This window comes from Aplidium turbinatum, chromosome 5 (assembly GCF_918807975.1).
Source record: "Aplidium turbinatum chromosome 5, kaAplTurb1.1, whole genome shotgun sequence".
NCBI lineage: Eukaryota > Metazoa > Chordata > Ascidiacea > Aplousobranchia > Polyclinidae > Aplidium > Aplidium turbinatum.
Genome location: NC_137476.1, coordinates 3,559,861 through 3,576,521, shown reverse-complemented (window position 1 = coordinate 3,576,521; position 16,661 = coordinate 3,559,861). Strand labels below are relative to the sequence as shown.

The 16,661-nt window shown below is 38.5% G+C and overlaps 1 protein-coding gene across 1 annotated transcript; it reads right to left on the bottom strand.

Annotated features, from left to right (window-relative positions):
• Positions 1–2,221: 2,221 nt before the first annotated feature.
• On the bottom strand, positions 2,222–13,516 carry LOC145770398 (serine-threonine kinase receptor-associated protein-like). The gene is made up of 8 exons (XM_082582032.1): positions 13,346–13,516; positions 13,005–13,140; positions 7,715–7,869; positions 7,106–7,205; positions 6,598–6,735; positions 6,270–6,406; positions 4,870–5,019; positions 2,222–3,614 (listed from the first exon to the last, which is right to left on the bottom strand). Exons 1-8 carry the CDS (start codon positions 13,452–13,454, stop codon positions 3,589–3,591), a joined length of 951 nt encoding a protein of 316 aa, XP_082438158.1. The 5' UTR covers positions 13,455–13,516; the 3' UTR covers positions 2,222–3,588.
• Between the last annotated feature and the right edge of the window lie 3,145 nt (positions 13,517–16,661).

Sequence of the window (16,661 nt, the reverse complement as noted above, 5' to 3'; positions counted from 1 at the left end):
TTTCAGAACATGTATCACATTTATTTTACTTATTTACACCATTCTATGCAACAATTATCTTGAAAAGAAAGGATGCAGTGTTAAATACAATAAAAAACTCTCAAGTTTAGTTTCAAAAAGAAGTAAAAAAAGGTTAGACTGGCAAAAAAACAAGCAACTCGCAACTCAGAAAAAAAAACATGGGAGAAAACCGCAAGGTTGGCAACGCTGCTTCCCAGCCAAGCGAGATAACCACTAGTAGGCTACTACAGAAATGCAATTGATTGAGTTTCGCTTTCAGCAGCATGATCGTTGCGTAGGCTACTTCGGTACCCGGTCATTTGGTCGACAGGACGTTTGGTCGACAGACATTTGGTCGACAGGACGTTTGGTCGACAGGACGTTAGGTCGACAGAACGATTTATTTTAGGGTTAGGGTTAGTTAACTAACCATAACCCTAATCTAACCCTGACTCTAACCCTAACCCAAAAATAAATCGTTCTGTCGACCTAACGTCCTGTCGACCAAATGTCTGTCGACCAAACGACCGTGCACCGGCTACTTCACAGTGTAGATTCTAACAATCTGTTTAAGCCTGATGCTGCGAGTTGTGGCAATATCGAATTACACGAGCTTTCGGAACACCGTCCCCTAGTCATGTGCTATGACGAATGGTGTTGAATTCAGTGAGTAGTTCTTTGGTTTAACTTGAGGCTGCCGGCTGTTGAGTTTCTACAGAAATTATTGGAGTCCAGATTTTCAGGCGCGCATTTGCTCCGCCTCCGAGCTAAACTCACTCCGCGTTCTGTTGTTTGGGGCAAAATTTACTTCCGCATCCTTTTGTTTGCGTAAAATACGGTAGTATCTCTGCATCCAGTGCTTATCAATATGGTAGCCACTTTAACAAGTCGAAATTCTGCCACTGCGAAGGCGAATGACTACAATGCAACCGCCAACCACTCAGAACATGTTATAAGAGGCTGCCGTCCAATTGCGACCCTTCCAGCACTCATCCAGACAGTTAATGCTTGTTTTGAACTTTATTTGGTAATTACAGAAGAAAAAGAGCAATAGCAATAGATGGGAATCGAACCGCGTCAATGAAATGACTACTTTCTAACCCTAAGCCAACCAGCTGACAAAAAATCCATCACTTAATTTGCTTTCTATCATCTTCTTTTCGTCATTTTTTACGTCACTTAAACCGTAGCTTATGATTGGTTGGCGGTTTCATTCTAGTCAAGTTTAGTGGCAGAATTTCGACTTGTTAAAGTGGCTACCTATCAATAAATTGGAGAATTTGCGTTTTTGGTCTCTGCTCTACCTTCCATTTACGTAATGACGTCAGAGACAACGCAGCTACTGATTGGTTCATGTTTCACTTGGACATGACACTCCACTGAGCATTTGTTGCTTTTCATCGTTCGGTTGCAGAACCGAGTGCTGACAACATGAGTGGGACGCGAGAAACGTGACCGGTTCGACACAAATTGGCTTCTTTACCTTTCAGTCCATTTAAGGGGGCAGTTCTACTTAGAAAAAACATTTTCAAATTTATCGTAGATTCCGAATATGCAGTCAGTTTTTACCTATTTGCAGTCATTAGGCTTTAAACGGAAGGTTTTCTGAACCCACCTCAGTTTAAAATGTGAATAAAAATTTACCTAATTCTATTTTTCAAATGCGATTTACACAAAATCATGTTTTTGTGCACTAAAAATGTTTCTTCTAGAAAACTACTTGTCAGAATTGGTTAAAAATTTTAACAGATGTACAGTAGGCCCTTACGGACATAATGATTGAGTTTTGTTTCAATATTCAAAGTATTAAATATTTTATTACCAAATCCTGAAGTCAAATTTACTCTCGATGCATAGCAATTATGAAATTTTTTATATTTAAAAAAATAAAAGAGTTACGGTTAGAAATCCCCTCTATCAATTTATGGCTAGGATACCCTACTTGGCCTAGGCTGTCCCCATTTGTGGTGGCCTAATGATAAAACCAGAACACCAACATGTAGGCTGCCTGGTGGAAAAATGAACAAATTCAACATACAACAACGAACTTTTTTACTTGACAGTTGTAGTGCAGCTGTTATTTCCGTAGCACGTAGCGGGCCGGATGAAATCAGTTCGCGGGCCGGTTCCGGCCCGCGGGCCGTAGTTTGGTGACTTCTGCCCTAAAGTTGTCCTAACATCAAGCGTAGCCTACCAACGAGGCTGTTGTGTATTGACGGACGGCAGTGGCTGCTTTTATTATACGAACAAACTTAAATAAAACAACACTTTCAAAAGTTCGCTTAGAATTGACAAGATATGGTGAGGCTGCACTGGGATTATCAAGAAGAATTCAGCCACCATCGGAGCTTGCGGCAACAACTTACCGCTGAAAAGATTTTTTTGGTGATTTCCTAAGGTATAGCCTAAATTAAATAGTTAAACGCGAAATAATGTTTACAGAAAGCAGGGATGACAGAAAGTATCCTCAGTAAGCTCGACATTTCAACAGGTTGGCACAACTGACTTTTTCAGGTGAATCAAGCTGTTGGAATGAAGGAAATAAAAGGTCACCGAATATAATAACATTGGTTCCTGCTACCACAACATGGATCAAGCCATGCCAAAAGAAGCAGCCATCTTAATATCCTTTCAACGACTGATGTGAAAAAGAACACTTTTGCTGACCGGGGTTTTACATCAAACGTTTTCCAAAATTTCCATCCAGATAACAAAATTAGTTGTTTTTACATAATAATTACATAATAATGCAAAAATGACGGATTTTGCTTTCAATTTCAAAGAGCCTCTTGATAGTAGGCTAAATTTCAAATAGTTTTAAGACTTGTTAAGAATTTCAAGATGACTTTCAGCCTAACCAAGAGTTGCTGTCACCAGCGTCCAGTAATAGAGGCCAAAGAAAGAGTTGCAAATTTAACCAAGCAATCATCCGTATGGAGAAGAATGAGCCAGACTTTTGTGAGAGGCTGGCAAGAATGTAGAACCATTTTAGAGGAAAGTATCTTAATAAATATGGAGGTTTTTGTAATGGTAGAAATTCAGGAGTGGCAATAGTAAGTTACTAGACGTTATTTCAAACCAGCAGAAGTATACACAAAACAAAAATGTTTCGCTCACCACTAAAATCAAACAAAAACACCTTCAAGAAAACACGACGTTGGATTACGTTAAATCTGCGTAATCGCAACAACTCGTGTCTTCTAATGGGCGGCTTTGCAATAACACAATACCAGTTGATGAACTCCTGTGTTAATATGTTTTCATATAAAACAGGAATTTGTCAGCTGAAAGTTACTCAAATGAGGCTTAAGATTTGATAGTCGCCCAGCAAGTTTCAGCCAAGCAAAGGCAATTGCAACGTATATTGACGAAAATGTAGCGTCTTGCGCATCAATTAAAGAAACTACAAGCCTTACAGATGCACCATTGCAAAACAACTTCGATATACTTGAACATATCTTAGTTTGAGATGACGAAAACAAACAGGAATTATTGTTTTCAACTTATCATTCATAAATATAAAGAGCTGTTGCAACAGTAGCAGTTTTGCAGAAAAACACAAAGACTCTGAAGTCATGACGAATTTTATCATGGGACATAGCCCTCGTCTTCATCTGTAAGGTAAACGAGAATATGAATTAGTTTGTCCAAAGTAGTGCACGTTACCAGGGTCAACAAGATGACTTGAATGATGATTGAAAATGTTAAACTCGGTGACCGGAACTGCGTCAGTGGTTGAAAGCCTCTACAAGTATGCAAAACTGCCAAAATTAAGCCTAAAAATATTTCAGATATTTTAGTACTCAATAACCACTTTTTGAAAAAAGCAATTGACAATTTGCATACTCAATAGGCTTAATATAGCTTTGGTAGAGAGTTCGCTGTGTTGAACCATAGACAGAAAACACAAAGTAACTTCAACGGGTTTAACATGTTGTTTAACATATCTTTGTGTAATAAATACTAATAATTTTAATTATTTAATTATGTAATAATTTATTACACAAATGTAATAAAATATAAACCCGTAACTTTGTTTTGTCTGTCATTAGGTTTAAATTGGCAATTTCAGCGCAGCATGAAGTTTAGAACAACAACGGCTGGGAAGTGAGTTAGCCACGCATAGCCGTACGAGCCAGGGGGGCAGCTGCCCCCCCTGTTGTTTTAAAACGTCGCGAATTCGGGCAAAATTTTGCAATTATTAGGGCCAAAATTGCTATATGAAAAGCTACAAAATTGCATGAATTAAGAAAAACTACAAATTAATATATTTTACCTATCCAACTAAGTAGGCCTACAGCCTCTTATTTGCACAAGAAATGTGCCGCAAAATTTTCATTTGACACACCCGTATTGATGTATTGTATTGCATGGTGATCAAACTGTAGTACGAAATGCATTTTACCAAATGCATCATGCCAATTTGGGCAGCCACCAAAATATGTCTCTAATACTTTTGTGAAACTGCCCAAATCAAAACGCAAAATTTGCTATAGCCTATAGCTAATTTTATTAATTTTTACAAATGCATCGTGTTGATTTGGGCAGCTGAAAACATGAAATTATCTGATGAAACTGATTAGTTTGTTTATGCAACTGCCAAATTAGCGTGAGGCAGTTTCCCCAAAATGCACAAATTCATTAATTTTTCCCATTTACATAACTGTAGCCTATCGCTTAGATTTGGGCAACAAAAAAATATAAAATTATCTGGTCATAGTCTATTTATAAAACTGTTAGTTTTTTACTGTTATAATGCACCGCATACATTATATTTGGGCAATTTCTATAAAAGCGTGCAGATTTGGGCAAATTTACGTTCTGCCCCCCCAAAATGGTTTGGTCTCGTACGGCTATGTAGCCACGTACCAGGGTTGATGCATCTCCATAGTCCGTAGGTCGTCCCTGGGTTGGTCTGCCATAGTCTGACCGTCCCATCCTCACTTCCACTGGCATATAGCTCCCCATCAGGGGAGAAGCGAACAATATGCACGGGCCCAAAGTGGCCCTTGTTGGAATCTGTGGAACAATCTCATTGGTTAAGCAAATTAAGTTTGAATACAGTATTATGATGTCATACAAGCGTCACATGCTCCTAACCAATGGCATGCGTTGCCTCAGTGCCGGTCTTTGGGGTGTGCAAACCGTGCGATCGCACAGGGCTCGCAATTTACTCAGAAATTGCAGTAATTTTGTCATTTCCAATGGAAAATTTCAACAAGTGAGTTCAACAAATAAGGAATTAGCAACGAGAAAACATAAAGACTCAACGGGTGCAACCTATTTCGTACCCTGAAAAGATCGAGAAAAAAAAACAACAGAGCCGAAATCGCTGATCGGAGTTGCCGCAAACATTTCAAAACTTCTCGATCTTTTCAAGGGACGAAAATACTGTAGGTCAAAAATTTTTTTATTACACGACTTCAGGGTACGAAATCGGGGAAGCCTACGAATTTTTCAGGGGACGAAATAGGTTGCATCCATACTCAACATAGAGACATAGTTTTATTTCCGAAAAATGCCGAAGAAAGCATGATCTTATCCTTTTGCTATGTCACCGGACAGCACTATTTTACAGTAATATTCATACCCAAATTTTTGTTGAACATGCTCTCAGAATGCCCCAAATTCAAAGTAATTTTTCAAAAATTTCTAGGAGAGGCCCCCCAGACCCCCCGCTGGTGGGTGTCACCTTCGGAGATCAAGCCGTCAGACTTCGCCCGCCGACCGTCAAACCACCCCCCTCCCCTTTCAAAATACCAAGCTACGCTACTGAATTGGATCATTGTCATTGGGGCCTGCAAAGCATATTCCGCACAGGGCCCGAAATACCCTAAGACCGGCACTGGTTGCCTGCCAGAGTAGCGTGTGCCAGCTCATGCACAACACGAACAATGAACATACTAGGGCTAGAACAATCCTTCGTAATGTGAAGTGGCTTGCTTTTTGTAGCGGCTTTAGTGTAATGTACTGTAATAATGCAAATTACACCAATATCTGTAGCAATCCCTGCGACGTAAGTGGTTCCATTGCAGGATTTATAGCAATACAATAACATAGTTCTCAGAATACGCATTGTGAATGGACCAGTTTGATGTTAAGTTTATAAAAATCTACTTTATTGATGTTTAACAAGAAACATCATAAACCATTGAAAACCCACTCGATGAAGCACTTCCCCAGACAGCAAATCAACCGCTTTTTACGTTGTAAAAATACGGTTCCTACAATGGAGCATCACTCTTCTCCCGCCCATTTCATCCACTAACCTAATTCTTCTAAAGTCTCAAAGTGATATTTATAGAGCTTGAAGTCCTCTCCACCAGCAACGATGTACTTCTTATCTGGGTGTAGACTTGCGGAGTACACCGCGGAAGGCACAGACAACTCCCGAATCTTAGCAAACCTGAAGAGATAAGCACACATGCTGATTGTGATCTCAACCACCGAGGCTAATTTCCTGCAACGGCATTTTGCAGCAAATAGCTACAAATCCAGACTAAATTGTAAATATACATACTGCAATAGACACCATGCTTAATTGCTCATGTGGCACCATTCCTGGATGTTTTGTATCGGCTTTGATCACAAACTCACCTTGCGGCGTCATAAATAGCCACCTGCTTCCCGTGTGTGACCAGAAGTATGTCCCCATCTACGGAAAGCTCTACATCACTGACTGGGGAGTTAATTGTTATCCGTTGAACTTCCTTGTTGGCAAAGTAATCCCATTTTCTGGAGGAATAAGGTCACTTTTTAACGAAGCAAATATACCAGATTGCATTCACGACTAACTTAAATACAGTAGGCTATAAAACTACAGTACAGAGTGAACAGAAAGTCCTTGGACTTATTTTAATTTTATGATCAAACATATTGAATGTCGCTCACACCAAATGTAGTTCTTACTTTCCAAAACCTCTACGGCCTGATTCACCCTCAAGGTTATCATCAGAAGGGATTTATTCAAATAGATCCTACTCTTTCTGTTCACCATGTATACCTTTTTCTGTGTATAATTATGGACTACGGTACACTCTACATAGTCTACAGACGTTCTCACCACTCGGCCACGCCACTCGTCAACAACAAGTGTGGATTATACCTGATAGTTTTGTCATCGGCAGCAGTTATAGCATGTTTCCCATCTCGGGTCCATATTGTCTTCTTTATTGCCCCTTCATGAACCCCGATTATGTCAGGATCTAACGAATTGAACAATACATAGATGTTAAGATTCAGCAATCTATAGATGGACATTTTTGAAGGTTGCTCCAGTCAATTTTCATTTCAAACTTTAATGAAAGTTGTCTCGGTTGGGCAACGGCTGCACTTTTATCCGCCCTGTCTTGATTAATCTCTTTTTTCAAATGAAATCCACTGATGTGGCAACCCAACTAAGCATGAATAGATTCTCTAATAAAATAATTGAGCTTCGGTAGAGAGTTTGTCTTGTTGAACCATAGCCATACGAGGCCGAGTAACGTGATCAAGTTTAACATCTTCAAGTTTATTACATACATATAAAATAATTGTCATAAAACAAAGACTTAAATCAGAATGTATGAGATGAAAGATTGTTTTGTGTATATGCCAAAAACGTCTCAACATAACTTGCAACTTTCAAGATGTGGTGATTATAAGTCAAAACTCAAACCAACAAAAAATTCATGGCAGATCAATAACAAAACAACATGGTAAGAACATCTGCAACCTGCTTCTGGCTTGTCAACTGCAAACGATCGGACTTGCTTTTCTTGCCCTCCTGTTAATAACCTCGAACAGTCAGGTGAGAAAGCGACAGCCTTGACGATGTGCTTGTGTGGGAATGTTGCCTTAACATCGCCAGTGACTGCATTCCATAAGTTGCTGGAAAAATACAGTCGGCATTAGAACGTAAACAATGCTCTCAATCCCAGATATTGAATAGTGGACATCACTGGGCAAGTGAACAGTAGCCTACTGATCGCAGTGTGCTGAAGCACATTTCACTAAATAATGTAACTGATATATATTATATTATGAATGGAATTTCTTCATTGCATATGCCAGGTATATATTATACATTTCATGCTATTTTGTGCGAGCTTTAAAAGCATCTTGAGACATTGTAGAAAGTTCTTGTTTTGTTGCATCAACACAACCACAATGTACACTTTTTGTACAGCTGCATGTTATTGTCAATTGAACTCTGGACTAGGAGTCTAGGAGCTTGTGCTCAAGTCTCTACCTGGTCATAAATGCTATAACGTGACTATTATGTCAAAGATTGGAATTGACCAACACATACAGGATGAAACGTGTGAACACCGAACAACCTTCAACCAAGCAAAAGCAGTTGGAGAATACATTACATAGTGACTTACATACCCTTTACTTCACTATTTTCTAACTGGAACCTTGAGAGTTAGGTGAGGGTTTACATTGGGGTTAGAAAATAGTAAAGCAAAGGTAAAGTAGTCAAAACACAAAACAGCTACTTCACCCTATATTTTTGCCCAATTCCAATCTATGAGATCATGGGATTTTTGATTAGGGTTGAGACTTGTACACCAGCTCCCAACTCTATGATCAGGGTTGTTGGTATTTTACCCGACCCAAAAAAACCCGGATGTTTTTTTTTAATAAAACCCACTTAAAAAAACCCAAAAAAACCCAGAGCATCATATTTGTCCAGTTTTTATTGGAAAATTAAAAAAATTTACAAAAACACTACAAGGCACTTACAACAAACTTTAAATTAGGACTTAAGGATGTGATTGTGAAGTAATTTCCAAGAATAAACTGAAAAGGCAGTGGATATTGCACAGTACACAAAAATCAAGTAATGTCACTTTGTGTATACTACACTAAAACTCATTTATGCAAGAAGGCCTTATAGTTAAATTGGTGAAAGTACTACTCTACTGTAGTCTGTATATATGATGTGAAATGCAATTTAGGAGGCTATTTACCAATTACAGATTCTGGATTCTAACGCATGGCTGTTTCAGAGCATTTGCCTAATTGGCCACGCAATCGCTCAATTGCTCTTCCATTACTATATATAATATATACATAAATGATAAAAAATATTTAAACATGATGGCATAAATGCTCCTTGCCTTCAAATCTAAACAAATGATGCAATAATGTGATTTCTACCACAGTAGCATCAACTTGGTATAGAAATCAGTGGATGATGCAACATCCAACTTGATCTTGAAACTAATGGATGATGCAACATTCAAGCAACAACAGCCCTAGTGCATTATTTTATTGAGTTATGCAAGCATGTACTGTGAGTGAAAGGCACTTCACTCGTAAAAAATAGTTTTGAGGTGAAATAAGCATGAATCTACCTTTTTTTTGCATCTTTTTTAAAAAACCCCAATAAAACCCAAAAAAACCCGGGTTTTTTTAAAAAAACCCGGGCGGGTTGGGCTTTTTTAAAAAAACCCGGGTTTTTCTCAACCCTGTCTATGATAGTAAATTTTTATGTGGTTTATAGATATCAATCTGCATGTTAAAGCATCAAGTCATATTAAATCTTCAAAACAATACAATAGGTTATGGTTAATTGGCTAAATTTAAGGATGCAACCTAGTTCGTACCATCAGTTCGTACCCTGAAAAGATCGAGAGAAATAATTTAAAAAAGTTGAAGTTGCTGATCGCAGTTTCCGCAAACAAAAACTCTTAGGATCATTACCAGAAATTTTAAAATGTTTGCGGAAACTGCGATCAGCAACTTCGGCAAACTCTTAGAATCATTACTGCACTTACTGGAAATTTTAAAATGTTTGCGGAAACTGCGGAAAAATGGTTCTATTTTTTTCTCTTGATTTTTTTCTAACCCTAACCCCTTTTTAAATGTTTGCGGAAACTGCAATCAGCAACTTCGGCAAACTCTTAGGGTCGAATGCAGAAAGGTAGCTCAAAATAAGCCTAGCTTAACGCCAAGCTCTTCTCAGGCAAGCGGAGTTTTAGTCAAGCTCGGTTTAAAACTTGAGCGCGATGCAGAAACTAATTTGCAAGGTCGCTTGGCCAAGCCACTCTTTGAGCTGCGCTTCATGATAAAACTGGTTTTAAGCCACGTTTTTGACGCAAAGTGTGACGTCACTCGACTTGCCATGGTGATTTTTGACAAAGCATGTTGACAGCAACTAGCAAGCATGTAGTGGTAGACAACAATTTGTAGGCTACAAGTAGCAGTTGTTTTTTAACAACATTGTAACTGAAAAATAGCAGTGAACCAAAACTATCTGGAGGTTTGTCAAGGGGCTAAATAGGGAGGGGTAGGCTATTAATAAAAATTAAAAGTATTATTGAAGTCTACAAAATGGCGAGAGAGAGATGATTCTTTATGAGAGCCAAAAAATCAACTAGCAAGTATGAACAAACAGCAACTTGTACAAGTACTGTAGAGGTTTTTCTTTTATATCTACAGAACTTCGTTGATAAAAAATGGTTGTAGAAAGGCAGAGCCTCATCTTACTGAATGTATAGCCATAAAATAGCTTACCTGCATGCTGTACTACAGCCTCTGCAGGCAGTGGCGTACGCAGAGGGGAGGCCATTGGGCCATGCCCCCCCCCCTTAAAATTGTTTTAGTAGTTAACGACGTAGATTAGGGCATTTAATTTGTTTTGCATTGCTCTGTCAAAGCAATTACTGTAACAATGTTGTTTTATAAACTAAGCCAATACGAAATGCATGGTCCACTCCACCTACCCCACCCCAGGTATGCCAATGTAGCATAGTGTTTTGTAAGCCTATTACAGTGATTAGTGAGAGAGAAATGGATATAGTCTAAACTAAAACCATACTGGGATATCATGAAGACATCTGGGATATCAATGGCCTGTGGCGTAGCCAAGGGGGGGTGGTTACAACCCCACTTGGCACGCGTGTGACGTCACGATATTGAGAATGATGCTTTCAGTCTCTTTATGCTTGGGAATGATGCTTTCAGTCTAAAAAAACTAGCCTAATTTTAAACAAAACTGCATTAAAAGAGCGAGTTTTGCCAATACCAAACATTCAAACATTTCAGCCAGGAATTAACAAGAAAACATAGAGACTTAGCTTTATTTCCGAAAAATGCCGCAGAAAACATGATCTTATCCTTTTGCTATGCCACCTGACAGCACCATTTTACAGGAATATTCATACCCACATTTTTGTTGAAAATGCTCTCAGAATGCACCAAATTCAAAGTAATTTTTCAAAATTTTCTGGGTGAGGGCCTCCAGACCCCCCCGCCGCTGGGTGTCGTATTAAGCGAAAACGCAGTCGGGCTTCGCCCGCCGGTCGTCAAAACCCCTCCTTTCAAAATTCCTGGCTACGCTACTCTCAATGGCCCCCCTCCTTGAGAAAATCCTGCGTACGCCACTGTCTGCAGGTATACTTCGGAAATAGTTTTTACAACAAAAACATAAAATTGCCGAAGTGATAAGCATTGGTTAATCATGCATCCAATATTTTGTTTGCTAGCAAGAGGAGGATAACAAACGTTTGTTTATTTTTTACCAGAAAACGGTTTACTTTTTAGCAATAACATACGGTACTTTATGGATACATTAGACTTGCTTGAAAGATTCATTGAAGATGAAGAACCAACGGTTAACTTATCACGCAGGATGATTAGGGATGCACAAAATCCATTTGATTATTACGATGACGACCAGCTTCATGCACGCTACAGATTTAGCAAAGCTGTTGTAGTAGAACTGTGCCAGCAACTATCCGATAGTTTCACAGAGCGAAGTCAATCCCTCTCACCAATGCTACAGTTGCTTATTACCTTAAGATTCTATGCAACTGGACATTTTAAACTGAGTGATGGTGACTTGATTCAATGTCACCAAACGACTGTATGCCGTACAGTCAGGCCCGTAGCCAGCCGGGGGCCAGGGGGGCCTTGCCACCCTGGCAAAATCCAAACATTCTCGAGCAACAGCTACAGATATAATGACTTCGCCCATTTAAATTTTTTCGCCCCCCCCTTAAAAATTTGGGCCCCCCTTGCTCTGCAGTCTGGCTACGGCCCTGCGTACAGTAAAAAAAGTTTCAGCGTATATTGTTGCAAGGAAAAACACATACATAAAGTTTCCATCATCGCCAGCAGAAATTCTAAATACCAAACAGAAGTTTTATTGTATTACCTATTTTCCTTGTGTGATAGATGCAATTGGTGAAAACGCTGAAATTTTCTGGAACAGGAAAGGCTATTTCTCAATAAATACCCAGTGCATTGTTGATGCAGAATTACGCATTACAAATATTTTCGCATCATGGCCAGGAACTTCCACCGAACACACAACTTCACCGGAATCCTTTGAAATCCAGTTTGCAAAAATGCTTAAGTCAAGATCTGCCGCTGTTAAGTCGCCATTTTTGGCGACTTAAATTGATGGCTCAAAACCTGAAATGAAACGAGTTTTAAGCTAAGCTTAAAGTAAGAATAGTTTCTGCAGCGCAAAACTCGGCTCAAGCCACTATTTAAGCCCGGCTTGCTTAAAACTAGTTTTGAGCTACCTTTCTGCATTCGACCCTTAGGATCATTACCAGCAATTTTAAAATGTTGGCGGAAACTGCAGAAAAACGGAAACTGCCATCAGCAACTTCGGCTTTGTTCTATTTATTTCTCTCGATCTTTTCAGTTTGTGTGTTTGCGGAAACTGCAATTAGCAACTTCGGCTATTTTTAAAATTTTCTTCTCGATCTTTTCCTAACCCTTTAAAACTGTTTGCTGAAACTGCAATCAGCGACTTCGGAAAACTCTTAGGATCATTACCGGAAATTTTAAAGTGTTTGCAGCAAAACGGAAACTCCGATCAAGAACTTCGGCTTTGTGCTATTTTTTCTCTCGATCTTTTCAAGGGGAAAATTTTAAAATATTTGCGGAAATTGCGATCAGCGACTTTGGCTTTTTTTAATTTTTTCTATCGATCATTTCAGGGTACGAACCAGGTTGCACCCTATATTTAATATATACAACGCATGATGACACAAAATTCTTACGCTGAAAAATCAGCTGCTCCTGTAGCAGCTAGAGTTGTGTCATTGTTAAGTGTGGCAGCCCACACAGCTCCCTTGTGGCCAAAAAATGTCCCAATCCAATCTCCAGTGTCACCTCGTCGTAGCATCGGGTTGCCATCTAAGAAAGAATTAAAATTTTGGATATATTATGGCTATATTAACACACTGTTCAACACAGACAGTTCCATACTTTTGTACATATATTAATGTTGTACTTCATATGCATGTAGCCATGCATGTGATAAATAATCATCAACAATACATTTAGTGGGTTCAAGTTGACACTTTAGCCATATAAAATAATACAGTTGTATTCTACCTACCCTTGCAAGCACTTATCATAAAATAACCATCTGCTGATTTCTTGCTGAAAGCCAAATCAACAACTGGTCGCGTATGTCCGCTGCAAGTTAACGGAGTTTGTTTTGCCATATTTTATCACAAATTTAACTATTTCCTTAAATTATCTTTGAATATTTCCCTAAAAACTTAATGTATCTATGACAATAGCGGACAAGTTAAAACATAACAATAAGTCTTTTTTGATAATACTGATGAATAGCCTACCTTACGTAATGTATGATAAAAATGTTAGGCTAACTGTATTATCTAAAAGTACGGTACATTATGAATAGTAGATCTGCCAATCCACCTTATTACAAAGGATCTGTCTAATTCAGGCTTTTAGATTGTTTAAAAACGTGAAGCAAAGGCTAAACTTCAAAGACATTAATGCCATGAATATCTATCATTACGACGTTGAAACTGTTAAAAGTCTATGAGTTTTTAAATTGTTTGCACACTTTTTGTTAGAATATAAACGGTATTTCTGCAATCTTAGTCTTTTCAGACAATTTAGGCCTACTTTTAATGCAAGGTAAACCGTGCACTGTCGTGAAGAAAAAAGCTATCTTTATTTAATACGATAGCCAACTGTACACTGATTTCAATTTATTTAAGCAGTGGCTATTTGACCGGCGCCGGTCTTTGAATCTGAAACACTATTTGACCGGTCATGACGTCATTATATAGGCATTTTTTTCTTTTTTCTCTTTCAAAGCAAAAGACGAGAAGAGTGCTTATATAAATTCTAAATTCAACACTTACGTTCAATTAATTCTGTGGCGCGTAGGATACGTATCCGGCTGGTGCTCCAGAGGGAATGAGTTCGATATTACGAAGAAGCGTTTTTTTTCAATTGTTAACTAAATTTTGACCCGAAGTGACTTAATCGTTAGACTTCTGCATTTTTGTGGTCAATTTTTAATTTGAGTAGCCTACAGCCCAATTTTTTATGTTTTTTCAAATATGAGTAATAAAGTTAGAGTTTTTTAATTTTCTTGCATTTAAGAATTTCTGTGGATAATTTTCCGTTCGTCATAAGAGGATGTGACCGTGTTTGCCGAACGACGCATTACATTTTTGCGTCGTTCGGCAAACACGGTCACATCCTCTTATGACGAACGGAAAATTATCCAAAAAAATTCTTAAATTCAAGAAAATCAAAAAATAAAATTAAGTACCGTACCGTACGGTAGGCCTAATAAAGTTAGAGTTTTTAATTTTCTGGAATTTGAGAATTTCTCTGGGTAATTTTCCGTTTGTCATTACATTTTTGCGTCGTTCGTCAAACACGGTCACATCTTCTTATGACGAACGGAAAATTATCCAGAGAAATTCTTAAATGCAAAAAAATTAAAAAACTCTAACTTTATTAGGCTACTCATATTTGAAAAGACATACAAAATTGGGCTGTAGGCTACTCAAATTAAAAATTGACCACAAAAATGCAGAAGCCTAACGATTGAGTCACTTCGGGTCAAAATTTAGTTAAAAATTAAAAAAAAAACGCTTCCGCGTAGTATCGAACTCATTCCCTCTGGAGCACCAGCCCGGCTCCGATACGTATCCTACGCGCCACAGAATCAGTTGAACATATATAAGTGTTGAATTTAGAATTTATATAGGCACTCTTCTCGTCTTTTGCTTTGAAAAAGAAAAAAAATGCCTATATAGTGACGTCATGACTGGTCTCAAACAGTGTTTCAGATTCAAAGACCGGCGCCGGTCAAATAGCCACTGCCATTTATTTATCTTCAAGTGTTTGGTATAACTTTATGAGAGCATAAAATATTGTATAGCCTACCCCTCATTACAGTTTCCAACTCAAACCTAATTCTGCAACATCTTGATGAACATTTGCAATTTCTTATAACTGATACTAGGCCTACCAATTGTTCATGTTTTTAGGCCACAGTTGCTATTCCAATACATTTGGCAACTGATTTCAACAATGCTCCATAGACATGCAGTTACCGGTACCCTAGTGCCTGAGATACTTAAAGATGACCTGCATGGTCACTTTATGCCTCTCCATGCTGAAAAAGCATTTCTCGCTTGTACAGTTTGGAGTGAAAGTGATCTACCACACTTTCGTTTGCATTGAATACCGTAGGTAAAGGCAGACTCAGTCTTTTATGTCATATTTTACCTTGGATGTCGCATTTTTTTCTAAACTACAGAATTACGCTAGTCTACTGACTATCCCTGCTCTACTTAAGTTACTACCAGCTTACTTTGGCAAAATAAAAGCATGATTATTATTATTATTATTATTATTATTATTTGTTGCTCAGTTGTTCTGCTGTAAGCGTTTTTTATTAATAAAGCGAAGAAAATCACAGTGTAATCCAGAGTTGCCGGATAGCAAATAAGGTTTCTCTAGCAAGCCCTTTTTTATTGTCTGGGTCTTCTAAAAAAGTGTTTGTGTAATCAGGCTTTAATTTCATGCTTAAGCTGCCCCGATAGCTCATTACTTAAGCGCCCGACTTTGTAAACAAAGAAATATAATAATTACGCATAAGCTTTATTTTGTGCCGATTGCGACAACATATGCGCTCGTTCACTCGAGATAAACATGGACATGAATTTAAATCCTGCCCGATTTGACGTCGGTCACTGAAATTGGATTTGAGCTATTTTAAAAACAAGATTTGAATTTGGACTTCTGCCATTTTTGATATCGCTTCAACGTCTTCCTAAAAACTATCGAAAAATTTTGTTCTTAATTTTAAATTGATTAACACATTGTAGTAAAAACCTTTCCAACCACAGCATTTTTTTACTTTACTTGTCGGCAGCAGTGGCCGAGTGGTTAGCGCGTTGGGCTCGCAGTCGAGAGCCTGCATGTTCGACTCCAGCCACCCGCACTTGCTGTTGTTTCTCTAGGCAAGAAACTTTACGATAATTGCCTCTACCCAGTGATCGATTTCGAGTAATGGGTAGTACCAAATTTAAGTCATAAGTAGAGTATACAACCGGAAACAGACAATGCCGTCGGCTGCAGCGTGGGTCAGGTGTATGTCGGAAGGCGTACACCGATGCATAGCGCTCAAGTCCGCTTTCCCGCAATGCAGGATAAAGATAAACAAACAAACAAACTTTGACAAAACTCGTTACGCTTCAATGAATGAACATTAAATCTGGAGATTGTTGAGCATGTCTTGCTGGAGCAGAGATGATCGGAGTCTGAATTTTCAGACTCCGCATCCGCTCCGCCTCCGAGCTAAACTCACTTCACATCCGCTCTTCAAACCCACATCCAGTGCTTATCAATGTATTGGAGAATTTTATTTTCAT

Excerpts from the sequence above, each read along its gene's own strand:
- LOC145770398 (XM_082582032.1), bottom strand. The coding sequence starts at position 13,454 with ATGGCAAAACAAACTCCGTTAACTTGCAGCGGACATACGCGACCAGTT. Across the intron at positions 13,141-13,345 it reads TATGATAAGTGCTTGCAAGG|ATGGCAACCCGATGCTACGA; the intron begins GTAGGTAGAATA and ends ATTCTTTCTTAG. Across the intron at positions 7,206-7,714 it reads AGTTGACAAGCCAGAAGCAG|ATCCTGACATAATCGGGGTT; the intron begins GTTGCAGATGTT and ends TCAATTCGTTAG.